This window comes from Lontra canadensis, unplaced genomic scaffold (genome assembly GCF_010015895.1).
Source record: "Lontra canadensis isolate GAN:19392208 unplaced genomic scaffold, GSC_riverotter_1.0 scaffold1, whole genome shotgun sequence".
NCBI lineage: Eukaryota > Metazoa > Chordata > Mammalia > Carnivora > Mustelidae > Lontra > Lontra canadensis.
The window spans coordinates 94,398,565-94,414,327 of record NW_022630995.1 but is presented as its reverse complement, the minus strand read 5'-3'; the positions used below and the strand labels follow the sequence as shown (position 1 = coordinate 94,414,327).

At 37.1% G+C, this 15,763-nt stretch overlaps 1 protein-coding gene and 1 long non-coding RNA gene across 51 annotated transcripts in view; one reads left to right on the top strand and one right to left on the bottom strand.

The window, feature by feature from the left end:
• Positions 1-15,763, top strand: part of ANK2 (ankyrin 2) — a 662,258-nt gene that overhangs the window by 561,942 nt on the left and 84,553 nt on the right. For all 50 annotated transcript variants that reach the window (XM_032859277.1, XM_032859322.1, XM_032859271.1 and 47 more), the window contains 3 exons: positions 4,869-5,066; positions 8,854-8,952; positions 9,669-9,767. In XM_032859277.1, coding sequence (XP_032715168.1) covers positions 4,869-5,066; positions 8,854-8,952; positions 9,669-9,767 — 396 coding nt within the window. The remainder of the gene's footprint in view (positions 1-4,868; positions 5,067-8,853; positions 8,953-9,668; positions 9,768-15,763) is intronic.
• LOC116868875 overlaps positions 1-15,763 on the bottom strand; it is a 28,677-nt gene that overhangs the window by 11,485 nt on the left and 1,429 nt on the right. The window lies entirely within an intron of this gene.

Here is a 15,763-nt window from a genome sequence, read left to right as displayed (position 1 = left end):
TGAGAACTGTTTTTTGTTTTTTGTTTTGTTTTGTTTTGTTTTTAATTCCAATATAGTTAATGTACAGTTTTATATTCTTTTCAGGTATACAATATAGTGATTCAACACTTCCGTACATTACCCACGGCTCGTCCTGACAAAGTACACTTCTAATCCCCATACCTTTTTCAACCACCCTACCCCCACCCCCACTCGCCACCCTCCCATCCCTTCCATTACCATCAGCTTGTTCTCTATAGTTAAGAGTTTGTTTCTTTGTCTCTTTCTTTTCTGTTGCTCGTTTGTTTTATTTCTTAAATTCCACATATGAGTGAAGTCTTACGGCATTTGTCTTTCTCTGACTGACTGATTCCACTTAGCGTTATACTCTCTAGCTCCTTCCAGGTTCTTGCAGGGAATTGCTCTTTAAACACGCGGTATTGTATAACTGCAAATACTCCTAGTGATAGTAGCTTTTGGTATTGACTATTTTTTTTTTTAATTTCTACTGATTACTTCCACAAAGCCTTTGAAGATTTTTTTAAAAGTCAGCATAGATCAAGGGGATATGCCTATGAACAAGTAGAGATGACTCTTATTGCCATACTCAGTGTCTTAGAGACTAAAGTTTTGAATTTTGAGAAACGAAGCATAGTAAAGGCAGTACAGGTTTTCGCTTTTCCCCTATAACCAGAAAATTATGCTATAACATAGCTTTTTTTTTTTTTTGCTTATTCCTTTAGACTGCAGTTTTTTTCATTGTGATATTTGAAAGAATCTTTGTTTCTTTTTCTCTAACATTTCATCCATGTTAACTATAATATATATCCTTTTAAGTTCCTAGGCTAGGAATTCCTTCTTGATGTCTCTGTATCACCAGTTTCTGAGACAGTGCCAGCTAAGACTTGTACCTATGGACAGGGCATTTCTCACCATTTGAGTTGCCCCTTCGTTACACTGAAAATATACATGAATCTCATATAATACACAAAGTAATTATTATATCTTTCATTAATTCACTCAGCAAACATATATTGAAAACATACCAGGGTTTACTGAAAAAGTATTGTGTTGGGAAAATACTTATGCTGTGTTCGGTAGCATAATAAAACAGCACAACTACCATTTCTTTGCCTAATACTCTGTCTACCACTTTGCATGCAATATCTCACTTTATCTCATGATAATGCTGTGAGATTGGTATCATAATAATTTCTGTTTTGTGGATAAAGAAGAGAGATTTGAGTAGGTTAATTTGTTTATCCAAACTCATATGACTGATACCTGATAGAGCTAAGATATGACCTCAAGCAGTTTGACTTTAGAACCATTACTCTTTTTTTTTTAAGTTGGGGTGCGAACTCACAACCCTGAGATCAAGAGTTACATGTTCTTTTGACTGACTCAGCCAGGTGCCCCTAGAACCAGCATTCTTAACCATTAGGTCCACTGTGTCCCAAAGTAGTGGAGAGAGAATTATTCTACTTCTATTATATAAGTATATAATATATATATATTATATACATATATATATATATATGTACTCACATGTCTATTTAAATTATACATATACACCTATAATAAAATGGGATATTCTATATAAAAAGTATACTCTATATAATACCATGTATTTTATATATAAGTATATATAAAATATTATAAATATGCATAACTTATACACATACCCACATATACATCTACATACATACATTTATACATATATGTATCCATGCATATTTTATTGGTACAGATATACACTAACAATAAAATATTTAAACTATCAAAAGAGGAGTGCAAATATTTATAATTATGCATATCATTCTTATTCCTTTATACCCTTCTCTCAGTAGGTTCATCAGTTATCATTTATTTGATGTCTTTCTTCCTACTAGGTGATAAACTACTTGAGGACAGTAATCATGTCATATTCATCTACATATCCCTGAATTATCTCATACAGTATTACAGATTCTCAATAAATTTAAGTGAAAGAATGAATACTAGGCAACTATTTCAATGGAATAAAAGTACCTACTCCCTTAACATGCCAGGACTTTTTTCATTAACTCTCTAAGCTGGCCATTGTCAGCATCAATACGAAAGATTTCATCAATACCCAACAACACCTTATTTGAACTCTTACTATGTACAAAGAAAGGATTGTAATAAAACTTTGCTCTCCTCCCACAAGGGATTTTCAATCTACTTTTGGGAGAGAAGTCCTAAATTATAAAGTAATCTGTGTGGTTTTCCCAAAAAGACAAATATAGCCCTGATTTCTAGCCTGTACAGTGTATGGTCCTTACTCTTATGTACACACATAGAGTCCACAAGACCGGGTAGAGCAATTCTCTCCTCCAGCGTCCATAGCACAGTGGTGCTCAGGAGGCTCTTCTAGTATCTTCCACTCATCAGCCCCCAGCCTGTTGATGAACATGAGTCCTTCGGTTCTGGGGCCACTCCAAGAGGCTTTCAGTTGGTTGTAACCCCACCCCCATCTCCACTTTTTTTTTTTTTTTTAAAGATTTTATTTATTTATTTGACAAAGATCACAAGTAGGCAGAGAGCAGGCATAGAGAGAGGAGGAAGCAGGCTCCCCGCTGAGTGGAGAGCCCGATGCGGGGCTCGATCCCAGGACCCTGGGATCATGTCTGAGCCGAAGGCAGAGGCCCAACACACTGAGCCACCCAGGTGCCTCCCATCTCCACTTTTTAAAGAAAAGATTGTAGTTAGTTATTTTAGATAGATAGCAAGAGAGAGCAAGCACACAAGCAGGGAGCAGGTGCAAAAGGAGAAGGAGAAGCAGACTCCCCACTGAGCAGGGAGCCCAATATGGGGGCTAGATCCCAGAACCCCAGGATCATGATCAGAGCCAAAGGTAGATGCTTAACTGACTGAGCCATCAGGCGCCCCTCCAAACCCCCATCTCCACTTTCAACTCTATATTCACTGCAACCGCTGCCCCAGCCACAAATATAATCCCTTGGACTCTAGAACCTATTTGCTTCTTTCTACCAGAGCCCAGAAGCTTTTCTTAGTTTTCACTGGATTTTTTTGTTTATTTGGTTCTAAAAACTTCTACTCTGTGTGGAGTAGGAGGGCTATAGATCTTGTAGATCTCGTAGATCAAGTATCTGCTGGGCAGTCAGTCTCTTATATTGCCAAAATGGACACACTTTTTAATGATCTCATGTTGTTTTTATAAAACCTCCTGTCCTCCTCCACGTAAGTCTCTGACTTTCTAACCTTGGTAGATTTACTCTGATAATTCACCTAACTTTGGTAGAGCCCACATGTAGGAATGGGGGACATTTGGACTGATGAAAACACACTGTAGCAAAAAATAAAAAAAAAAAAAACAAAAACAAAAACAAAAACCCAAATGCTAAACTTACAGGGTCCACAAAAATTTACATATTCTTTAATAGAGCCCATGGTCCAAGTGTAGTGTTTTAGAACATCTGGAGCATCTGGGACCTATGACCAGACCATGAATAGTCTTCCAAGGAGAGCTGCCAAATTTTCTCAGCACCTTAAAGAGAAATATCATTTATCTGAACTGAAAGATGCTTATTTTTGCTTGGAGGAATGGGGGCAGAGTAGATAGATAAGATCAGATCATTGAGGATCGAGACTTGATGATGGCGTATAAAGACATTTAAATTCTCAAAACTCCTTTTAATTTTTGGTACCCTTTGCAGTTAGATTTCAGGAAATAACATAACCTAAAATTACCTCTTATGATAGATTCACAAGAAGCAATCGATCATTATACTGACTTTACCTTCATTATATCACAGTTCGTGGCAAGGCCACTGTTTTTAATTTCTATTACATGTTTTTCATGGAAAATTCTACCAGACTTGAAAAAGAAAAGGAAAAGAAACAATATAGGTTCCAGACTAACATTTGTTCTAGAGGTTTATTTGCTTGTTATTTGTTTTAACTAAGTATAGGGTTTAAAGTTTCGCTCTTGTAAGCCGAGTGTGAATTCCTCTGGTCCTCTCCACAAACTACCACATAAAACCAGTAGCCTCATATTTCTACTTTTGAGCCCATAAAGACAAGTGGAAGATCTAGGATTTTGATTGATAGGATTTTGATTGGATTGATTGATAGGATTAATATAAGCCAATTTTGTTGCTTACTCTATTTTCCACCAGAATGCAACCACTTAAAGACAGGGATTGTGTCTTATCCACCTTGGTATCCCCATACCTAGCACACTGCCTGGTACATGCTCCCAACTTACTAAATAGCTATCAAATGAATAAAAAGTACAATATGCACAGAAGCATAATAGCAGGATGTTATAACAAGATCACAGAAAGAATTCCATTTTATTCTGTACTACTAAAGCTGTATCTGAAGTATAGCATTCAGTTCCCAGTCACACAATTCGAGAGCACTATTGACAAATGAGAATCAGTCTAGAACAGGTCATCCTTAATGGAGAGGTCTAGTAGCAATGGGGCTTTTATCAGGAATAGTTGAAGGACTGGGGAAGTTTAACCTGGAAAAGAAGACTAAAAGGAGATATGAAAACCAGCTCCAGGAATTTGAAGGACAGTCATGTAGGACAGGAGCCTGGCTTGTTCTTTGGTTGCTCTGCAGGAAAGAACCAAAATTGTAAGAAGGAGATGTTAAGCTTTGGGGCTTTTGTGTCTATATGTGTCTTACAGTAGAATGTGTGTCTTGTGATATTGGTTGTAAAGATTTGGGTGTTGTGGGATGGGAGCTTGTAATGGGAAAGAATTTGGATTTACTATAAACTTACTTTTTAACTTTTCTATTGATTAGAGATTCTTATTTCCATTGGAGATATATAGTAGGACAGGTGTTAAGCTTATGATGTATATTTGTGGTTTTGGGTTGTTTTTTTTTCCTAGAATGGCTATACTCCTTTACATATTGCTGCCAAGAAGAATCAAATGCAGATAGCTTCCACACTCCTGAACTATGGAGCAGAGACTAACATTGTAACAAAGCAAGGAGTAACCCCACTCCACCTGGCCTCACAGGAGGGGCACACGGATATGGTCACGTTACTTTTGGATAAGGGAGCCAATATCCACATGTCAACCAAGGTACTGTTTTTGCCTCTTGTTTTAGCCAAGAATCTTTCAGATGAATATAAACAGAAACCAATCAAAGACAACTTAGAACAAAAAGAAGGGGTGTATTAGAAGGAAACAAAGGTTACTTATGGAATTCAAGGACAATAACAGTTGAGGCTTATGAGGAAAAAAAATCACACAGAAGCAAGAAGCAGACTCAGCCTATCTGGCGGCATTTTTGAATCTTGACTTTTTCCTTGCAAGTCAGTTTCATTTACCTCTCTCTGCAGATCTACTTTCTCTTTTTCTCTGTGTGTGTGACAAAAGAGGTGACCCTGTAGCTCCCAAGAGTTAATATCACTGTAGTTTAAGCAGTCAGTCTAGATTTGCCATGGTACCTGCTGGTCTTAATTCCAAATTTTAGACAGAGAAAGGGAAAGTGAGAGAGAGATACAGAGAGAGAGAGGTGACAGTTCATCTGGGTTCTGGCCCAAACAACTGATTCTAAGCTGTTGGTCCCTGGTCACTACCCAAGCATTCTCCAGCCGGGCTGAGCATCAGAGGCACCTTGGGGGCAGGGGGATGGGGGCATGAAGGAAACTCAGTAAAATAAGGATTTCTGAGCCAACTGTAGCTTAGTTTGGGTGGTTGTGGTGGCGGTGGCCAGAGAATCAGTGTTTTTAATAAAGAACATCGGTCATTTTAGCCTTTATGGGCAGGCATTTGAACTATACTAGAGTCAGAGTCAGGAATATAAGGGGAAAAGACATTATTCAAATATGGAAATATTTGGATTTTTTACGAGTATATGTCTGTCTATACATCTCTGTCTTTCTCTACATATGTATCTGTAGCTCTGCCTACCTACCTATTTAATGTATATCTATCTTATACTTACATATACTCCACTGGAGTCAGCTTCTGAGAAACTAAAATTGAAGCCTATATTTTTAAGTTAGCTCATCATTTACATCTCTTAATACTTTTTATAACACGAGGTATGGGTTTAGTGAAACTTAGGTTTCTTAGGGTTTTCCACAAATACACAGTACTGTGTTTTCTACATTTCACTGTTGAGCTAATCAGTGCTTTTGGAAACTCAGTTGTCAATTGGTCTTCATAATGTTATCAATAGGTTATATAGCATTATTTCCTTTAGAAATAGTTATGAAAAAGGTTATCTTGAATGCCTCTAGAGTCCTATTCTGTGTCTTTATCATTCAAAAATATTCCAGTAAATCCCTTGCCATTATATACTTCTTTGTTCTCTATCAAAAGTCCTCACAGATCCTTTTTTTAAAGTGTAGTGAGAGCTAATTAAAAAGTTATTCCCCAAAAGATATTTGCATTTTAACAGAAATGAACATCCTGAAGCCTTGTGGTGAAATTCAGTGTCTCAGCTGTTATTAAAGTCTGGGGCATGGATTTTTCTTGTGGGCATTGAAATCACGCCATTCAGGAAGACATTTCCCCTACTGGGGATATTCTCACTATGAGACCAACTGTAGAATACTTCACTTAGCATCAGTATATGAAAGGGACAGACAGTGTTTATTGTCCATTAAAAACAAATCTTCATTTGAAAATAAACACAGGATATCCATAAACAAGTGTTTATTGTCCATTAAAAACAAATCTTCATTTGAAAATAAACACCAGATATTCATAAACAAATCAAGGAACATTTTGAGTAGAATGAAGTTCTAGATATTTCATGAAATTGATCATGCGATGCTTCTGATAGTGCTGTTTTTAATTTATTTTAAGAAGTGCTATTTTTAATATATATTCATATCTGGAATCAGTCAACTATGTCCTCCCTGATGGTATTCTTCTAAACATACTACTTCCTTTGAGAGGGTTTTAGCAGTCAATCAGCAAATATTTAATGAATATTTTTGACTTATGTACTCCTCAGTGAAGAAATATATTCACTTGTGGACCACAAAGTAATTATGTTATCTTTATAACAATGATTTCAATATTAGATTTGGGGTGCTGTCTTAAAAAGAGGTGTGATGTATTTGTCACTAGAGTAAATCACGATGTAATAAGAAAAACCAGTTGTAGAGTCCTCTAGTGCATCTTAGGAAATAAATTCCTTCTTTTGAAAAGAACTCCTTCAACATCTTCTATTTTCTTGATTAGAAAAGTTTTCATAATTTGATTTAGGTATGGAAATTTACCATAATAAATTGTAGAGAATTTTCATATTGGCTGTTAATCTGTAATCTTATATTGTAGAAAACAGCACATATATTTGACATGCCATTAAAAATGTCTTCGAGATATTTGATGATCATGTCCTTTAATAATCACTTCAATAACATTTTTAAAAGACCAGTTGTCTCCATAAAGAGAAATATTTTAATGTTTACTATTTTCATATGGAGAAAATCAGAATGAGGAAGAATCTTCTGTTTTGCCCCAGTATTCATATTGTTTATACTTTAGGGCTAGATAGTTTTTGTTTAGAAGTGAGGACATTTTAATATAGAAGGGCATATCTTCAATCTTATCCTGATGGTTTATGAAACTCAAAGCTGAGCTCAGCTGGAACTGTAAGAATTAAAAAGCCCCAAGCCCTCAAACAAACAAACAAACAAACACAACCTTCTCTCAAGTTGGAGAATGTTTTTCCCTCTGTACATATCACTTATGTTTTTTAAAGATCAGAGGACTTGTCCATTTCTAGGAGTACACCCTGGCTAGAGATCATGGATTTTGAAGAACCCGGCTGACTGTGGAAAGGCAGATCTGCAAAGCCACAGTCAGGGCATCTGGGAGAATCTAATTAGACATGAATTGGGAGAGCGGGGAAAGGGAGAGTTGCCAGCTCAGAGCATAAGTGAGCTAACTCAGTGTCCAGCTGCAGGAGCAACAGGAGGGATGAATATACTAGGTATTTGAGCAGTAGCAGAGGAAGAGAAAATAGGGTATGAATATACTGTTAGCTAGGATATAGGGCAGAAACATTTGTTCACTGATATATTCAAATACGTAGAATATTTCCTGGCATATGAAAGGTACTCAGAAAACACCTGTTAAAAACACAAATGATTTAGGTTTTAAAGATTCTCTCTCAATTTCAGTTTTGTGTGCTGGAAGTTATGTGCACACGTAGTGAGGCTGCTAGATTGTGGCACTGACTGGAGAAAACACTCTTTCCCTCTCCTTCCTCCATGCTTCCATCTTGTATTAGTTCTTAACTGTATTTGAATTGCATATAAAATTAATCAGGATATTTACTGAAAGTATAAATACCAAACATTATACATAAAACTGTCCAGTGGGGGTTACTTTTTATTTAGCAGTTAGAAGAACCTCCAAAATAGCATACTATTGAGTACTGGAGAAAACTGTTCTGAACTCATTTCCTATAACTCTCTACATTTTTTGCCTTGATATGATATTTTATTGATGAAAATATAGAATCCATCAATCCTCTATGGTTAAAAAGTAGAAGTAGTAGCTGGTTGATTAATTATTTAAGGAAATAAATAGATTCAGCAGGAGGCACAGATGGATTTGAAGTGAATGTTGTTTGGAAGTTTATTAGCTGAGTTATTTTAAAGTGTCACATCATAATAGAAGCACCTAAATAAAGAAAAGGTAATTCGTTGAAAGTGTTGACTAACTTAGAGAATATGTCTCAGAAAGGCATATTAACTTGGAGGGTTTGTTTTAGAGATCAAAAGTTGCAGGTTCTAGGGAGAGGCTATGAATTTTCCAGGATTTTTTTTAAGACACGATATCATAGATGATGAAACATACTTTCTTCTTCAAGTGTACCCATTTGCTTCCATTCTCTCTATAGAGTGGACTCACGTCTTTACACCTTGCAGCCCAGGAAGACAAAGTGAATGTTGCTGAAATTCTTACTAAGCATGGGGCTGACCAGGATGCTCACACTAAGGTAAAGTGAATCGCTTTCCATATTGTGGTGGGTTCTGACTTGGATGACTCCCAGTAGCCCCCACTCAGATTTCCCCCAGTTCAAGCACCCTTCCTCAAAAGTCCGTTCTGAATTATGATTCTCTTTTACTCACAAATCTATAATGGCTCTCCATTTTTGTTGGAATCAAGTCCAAGTGGAGATCATGATATCAGGACCCTTTATAAAAAGATTCTAATTTTGCTGGCTTAAGTCAGCCTCTCTCCCTTATTGCTCTGGCAATCTGGATGACTTGCTCTTTTCCTCCTGTATTTGCTTGCCTCCAGCCCTTGGTCTTGAAAATGGCTTTTCCTTCTCTATGCCATTAAAATTTTCAAGCCCACTTTAAGCTATATTTTTGTGCATCTCCTCCACAACCTCCCATCAGACTCAGTTTTTCTTCTCTATTTTCAGACCCAATTATTCGTGTCTTTCTCTTAGCTCTTTGTCAGATGAAGTCACACACGTGTCTGATTTCCTTTGCTGGTGTTAAGTTCCTTATGCTCAGGGATCTGCTTCTCTCCATATTTGTATCCACAGGAAGTGTAAATAAACTGCTCAGTAATATTTATACAATGGAATAGACTTTTTACCCTTCCTGCCATTACTGAGATTCTACCTAATCCCTCTCCCTTCGAGTATTAACCGCTAGAGTATGTATGCATTTATTTATTTATCTATTTATGTATTTGTTATAGCTTGGTTACACTCCTTTAATTGTGGCCTGTCACTATGGAAATGTGAAAATGGTCAACTTTCTTCTGAAGCAGGGTGCAAATGTCAATGCAAAAACGAAGGTAAATAAAATACTTATACTCATTTTCATTTTTCTATAAGCAAAGAGGTTCAGACATATGAATACTTCACTAGCTCACCATAGCTTCAAATGTATTTTTTCCCTTTTAGTTCTTTTAAAGGGACTTTGAATAAGCAATATAGCTTTGTACAGTTGTTTGCGACTTTTCATTCTCCGAACCTTTGTCAGCCATGTAGGTTAGCTTCAGAACTACTTTTGTTATGGAGCTGAAGTAGCACTTATCCCGTTAACAGTTTACTACAGCAAAAAAGAAGCCTGCTGGGTAGAACACTTTGATGTTCTAGAAAATTCTTTATGTTATTTTAAGGCCTTGGTCCCCCTTCCTGAAACATCCTCCTTCTGCATGAGGAAATGTAGATAGACAGCCTAGATTGTGTCTTTTATTTAGAAAAATTTTTAAAAAGATTTTGTATATTTATTAGAGAGAGAGAGCAAGAGAGCATGTTAGTGTGGGAAGGGGCAGAGGGAGAGAGAGAATCTCAAGCAGACTGCCCAATGAGTGTGGACCCCAACCTGGAGCTCAATCCCAGGACCCCAAGATCATGAGTCTGGTACTCAACTGACTGAGCCACCCAGGCATCCCTCATTTTTTAAATTTTTAAACTAATATTCATTAAGTGCATGCTAGAAGTCACATATACAGTATATATGATTTTTTATATATTAATTCATTTAATCCTTAGATAACCTCATAGGTGCTATTAGCATCTCTATTTTACATAGTGAATTTGAATAACTTATCTAAGGTCACAACGTATTAGTTGGAAGAATTCGAATTCCAACTGAGACAACCTGCCTCACAGCCAAAGCTCTGTTCTAACTTCCATCCCACTCCAGATCATTAACGTCAACTCACTATACCTAAAATTTATCAGTGGTCATTCACTCTCCTACCTGGCATTTATTCCATGCTATCAAATCCTGTTGCTTCCTTCTCCCGAGGAGTTCTCTGATCTAGTCATCCCTTTCCATGATTTTAAGCCTCTATAATGTGACCCAATGTAATGTAGGTTGCCAGATGACCATTTCATAACTTCCCTACAACTAAACTATGGTGCTTCACTTTATCCCAACTAAATATTTTCCTGTTTTACCCAGTCTTTTCCTCTCCTAAGATGCTCTCTTATTTAAATCTTATCTATCCTTAAACTACAACCTTTATAATGCTTTCTCACACTACTTGAACATTTTGATTACTACATCCTATGAATAACAATAGTGCTTCCTTTTTTTTTTTTTTAAGATTTTATTTATTTATTTGACAGAGAGAGAGAGATCACAAGTAGGCAGGGAGGCAGGCAGAGAAAGGAGGAAGCAGGTTCTCCACTGAGCAGAGAGCCTGATGCAGGGCTTGAACCCAGGACCCTGAGATCATGACCTGAGCCAAAGGCAGAGGCTTAACCCATTGAGACACCCAGGCGTCCCAAGTGTTTCCTTTTTTTAAATGCTCATGTAAAACATATTTTTATTATTAGTACATACTTTTAAATCTCTTTGTGTTTTTATCGGTGATGCATTATAAAAGATGTGGTATGTGGCTTTTAAAAAAGTGAGGTCACCTCCTCTTGACCCCTGAGGGAAGGATCCCTCCCTCTAAATATAGAACTGAGAACAGGACACCCAATATCATTTAACATTTAAATCCATTTTCTTTCACTTAAAAAAGGCTTTTTAACATGTGATACCTTTCACTTATTTTTCCCAAGTCCCCACCCCCTGCCTCTAGCAACCACCAATCTGTTCTCTGTATCTATGAGTTCAGATTTTGTTTTGTTTTGTTTAGATTCCACACATAAGTAAGATCATGCAGTATTGTGTCTTTCTCTAACTTATCTCACTTAGCATGATGCCCTCCAGGTCCATGCATGTTGTCCCAAATGGCAAAATTTCATTTCTTTTTATGGCTGAATCATATTACATTGTGTGTGTGTGCACGTGCAATTTTATTTATTTCTTTATTCATTCATCCACTGATGGGTACTTAGGTTTCAGCATATCTTGGCTATAATAAATGATGCTGCAAGGAATATGGGAGTGCATACAGCTTTTTAAGTAAGTGTTTTTGTTTTCTTACCCAGAAGAGGGATTGCTAGACCATATGGTAATTCTATTTTTCATTTTTTGAGGCACCTCCATACTGTTTTCCACAGTGGCTGCCCTAGCTTACATCCCCATCATTCCCACCAACTCTGTTACATTTGGGATATCACATGGAAATGCTTAGTGAGGCAATGATGTGTAAGGTCTGGGCTGGAAGTTGTCAAGGATAACACAGAGCTGACTTGACCGCAAATGTTTTTACCCAGTGGCAGCTGAAGGGCCCTATCTTGTAAAGCAAGGTTGGAACATAACACCAGACTTCAGTGCAATCAAGTTGTTTCAAGGGAAAGAGAAAAGAATAATACAACTGCGGCTCGTATGTATAAAATAAATTGCAGCTCCAGTTTCCTTGGTCCAGAGAAATATGTAATCACATGTTTGCTTATTTTTTTAAGTTTATGTATCAGAAATTCTTTTTTTTTTATATTTTATTTATTTATTTGACACAGAGAGATCACAAGTAGGCAGACAGGCAGGCAGAGAGAGAGGGGGAAGCAGGCTTCCCACTGAGCAGAGAGCCTGATGCGGGGCTCGATTCCAGGACCCTGAGATCATGACCTGAGCCGAAGGCAGAGGTTTAACCCACTGAGCCACCCAGGCGTCCCCAGAAATTCTTAATGCAGCTCTGTGAGTGGGCTCAACTAAATTAGTGTGAGTTTTCAAAGTCGTCATTCAAAATGCTAATGATTAGAAAAGTAAGAAGTTTTGGAAGTCAGTCTTTTTATAGTCTCTTAGAAGCAGAAACAAAATTGTATCTGTACATCGCCATATTTACAGGTGAATTGAAGATAGTTATTTTTTAAATTATAAACAATACTATTGACCTTCAAGATTCAAAATTTCATCTGACTCTAGCAAGAGCAGCTGCTGCCTAGTTTCTGAGCAATTCTTGAATTCTCATGACATTGTACTTTGAGCTTATTTAAAAGCTCTAATAAGAATTCTCAGGCATCAGCACCCAACACCATTTTTTCCTGAGTCAGATCACACATAAGCACACAGGAAAGACATTCCTGTTGGGATCCAGATCTTCTCCTGAAAGGAATAAATGCAACTATGCAATGAGACTTTGGAGGAACTTGAGAAGTTACCATATTTTTTTGTTAACTGTGTGATTGTTGAGGTAATATTTACAAGCCAGACATATTGTCTAGAGAACATCATTTATCTACCTGGGGTTTGGTATGCATTCGAATAGACATTTGGTTGAGAGAAAAATCTCATTTTAATTTTTCAGGTTTTATTTTATTTATTTATTATTTATTATTATTATTATTTTAGTGAACTCTGTAGATTTTACTTGCTTTTAGAAGTAAATATAACTTTTAATATGTCTTCAGAGGAGTGGATAGCTACATAAATGGAAAGATGTTCTTTTAATAAACATTTCAGGATTTTTTTCACACAGAATGGCATTTTTGGAAAATGATTTGTGTTTTCTGCCTCACATCTCATGTAACTATGATTTTAAAAATTTGTTTTGTTGCTATAAAAATGTAAACATATGTATTGCCTTTAGTCCTCAAACATTCATGATCTGGTATAACAATCTAGAAAAGTGAACTTGTTTTATGAGACTATTAGTTGTTTAAAATGAAAATGAAATATTACAAACATCCGCTTGAGGAAAGCTAGATTTGGTTGATTATATGATTAATTTGCAAAGAGTGCATAGAACATCAGCACATACAAGAAAATTTTCTTTATAAAATATGCTGCAAAGATCTTAGAGCTCTTCAATGAGAAAGAAAAAAAGTGAAATGTTTGTCAGCATTTTCATGGAACTTTAGATCAGTTAAAGAAAAGTTTATGGGGGCACCTGGGTGGCTCTGTGGGTTAAAGCCTCTGCCTTCAGCTCAGGTCATGATTCCAGGGTCCTGGGATCGAGCCCTGCATCGGGCTCTCTACTCAACAGGGAGTCTGCTTCTCCCTCTCTTTCTGTCTGTCTCTCTGCCTACTTGTGATCTCTGTCAAATAAATAAAAAATAAAAAAATAAAATATCTTAAAAAAAAAGAAAAGTTTATGGGCAACATATATAATCCTTCACCAGATTTGAAATCTTGGCTATTCCCATTTGTTAATGAGGAAATGGAGAGTTAGAGGGGTTTGGTAGAACTGGGTCTAGATCTCCTAGCAGAATGGGCCCAAGACCATAGATAAGATGTAATCAAATGTTCGCATAAAAGTTTTTGAGTTGCTCCAGACTTCCCTAGCAAATATACTTGTGCACCAGAGGTTTCGGGTAAAGGTTAAATTAAATCAGGCCTGGGAGACAGACACCTTTCTGGACACTGTGTGTTGAGGACTCTAAATTGTGAGCTCTTAGGGGCAAGAATGCTACTCTGGCATTATTAATTTACATAAGCAGTGTCTCCTACTTAGCACAAAGCATGCGGTTAGTAAATGCTTAGTGAATGAATTCACTTGGTTGCTACTGAAGAGGTGAACAAATTCGGTTAGAGAAGAATTTTCAGGGGGGAAAAAAAAATGCCACTTACTTTATGCTTCTCAAATGTACGTGGATTATCTCATTTGAGAGCAGAGACCCTGTAATAGCGATAAGTTTCTCAGGGTCCCTGTAATTGGCTTCTATTTCCAGGTTTCCTGGGGTGATGCCATTTGAGGGAGAGATAGCAGACATGGCAGAGCTGATGATGTTCCAGACTGAAGGACATGCAGACTGATAGACTCTCACAAATACAGGGACATCCCCGTGGATGGAAAGGCCACAGCAAAAGCATAGAAGGAGTCACGGGGCACCTTGTGTATATTGATGGAAACTTTATGTAGGCAGGAGTAGCAAAAGTATGTGTTGGTCATGAGGCAGGAGTGACACTAGGTAAAAGGGACATATACTCCTACAAGTTTATGGTATGAATGGGCTACTCAGAACTTCGAACCCAGATAATGGATAGAATTTTATCAGGGTGAGGCAGGTAGATAATAAAAAAAGTAGTCTGATACCCATTGGCTATCATGATCTACGCAGGTTCTGAACCTAGAATAATTGCAAAGAAATTACTTAACTGTTATTTTCCATTTCATCGTCTCTGAAATTGGAAGAAAACATCTATTCAATCATGTGTTCATTCACTCAGTCACTCATGGTGGTGTATGAGACACCACCTATGTACCAAGCACCCTCATTTTTAGGATGACAATAAAGATTCAAAGACAACTACAAGGCCTGGCATCTGGCACAAAATAAATGTTCAGTGAGTGATATTAGTGTTTTGTTTGCCTCCAAGGATTCCAGTGCCTTTTTTTAATGAATGTGAATATGCAGCCAACCGGTTCCATACCTGCCACCCATTAGAATTCTGAGCAAGACTGTCTTCACACTAACCTCAGCAGCAGTTCCTCATAAATCATGGATTACAGAGCTTTCATCTAAACTTCCAGTTTAGACCAGAATGTTACAAAGAACTTTATTTTTAAAGTCATTTTTAATTGAGGGTGGGCCACTCATCATCCAATGAAATCTTCCATTCTCTAAGCATGGTCTTCTTTGACCACAGTTGCTCTCTGAAAGGAAGATAAGATTTAGATTTACCCCCATCAGTTTAGAATCCCTAAAGCTGGCACAAAGATTCATTATTAGAAAAGTCATGACAGGGGTACCTGGCTCAGTGGGTTGAGCCCCTGCCTTTGGCTCAGGTCATGATCTCAGGGTCCTGGGATGGCCCGCATCAGGCTCTCTGCTGGGCAGGGAGCCTGCTTCCTCCCTTACCCCTGCCTGCCTCTCTGCCTACTTGTGATCTGTCAAATAAATAAATAAAATAAAATTAAAAAAAAAAGTCATGACAAACAAGCATTTTTTTTGAATTTGTATTTATATTGTATTTGTACTAGAGTCCTCAGATTTCAGTTAAAAA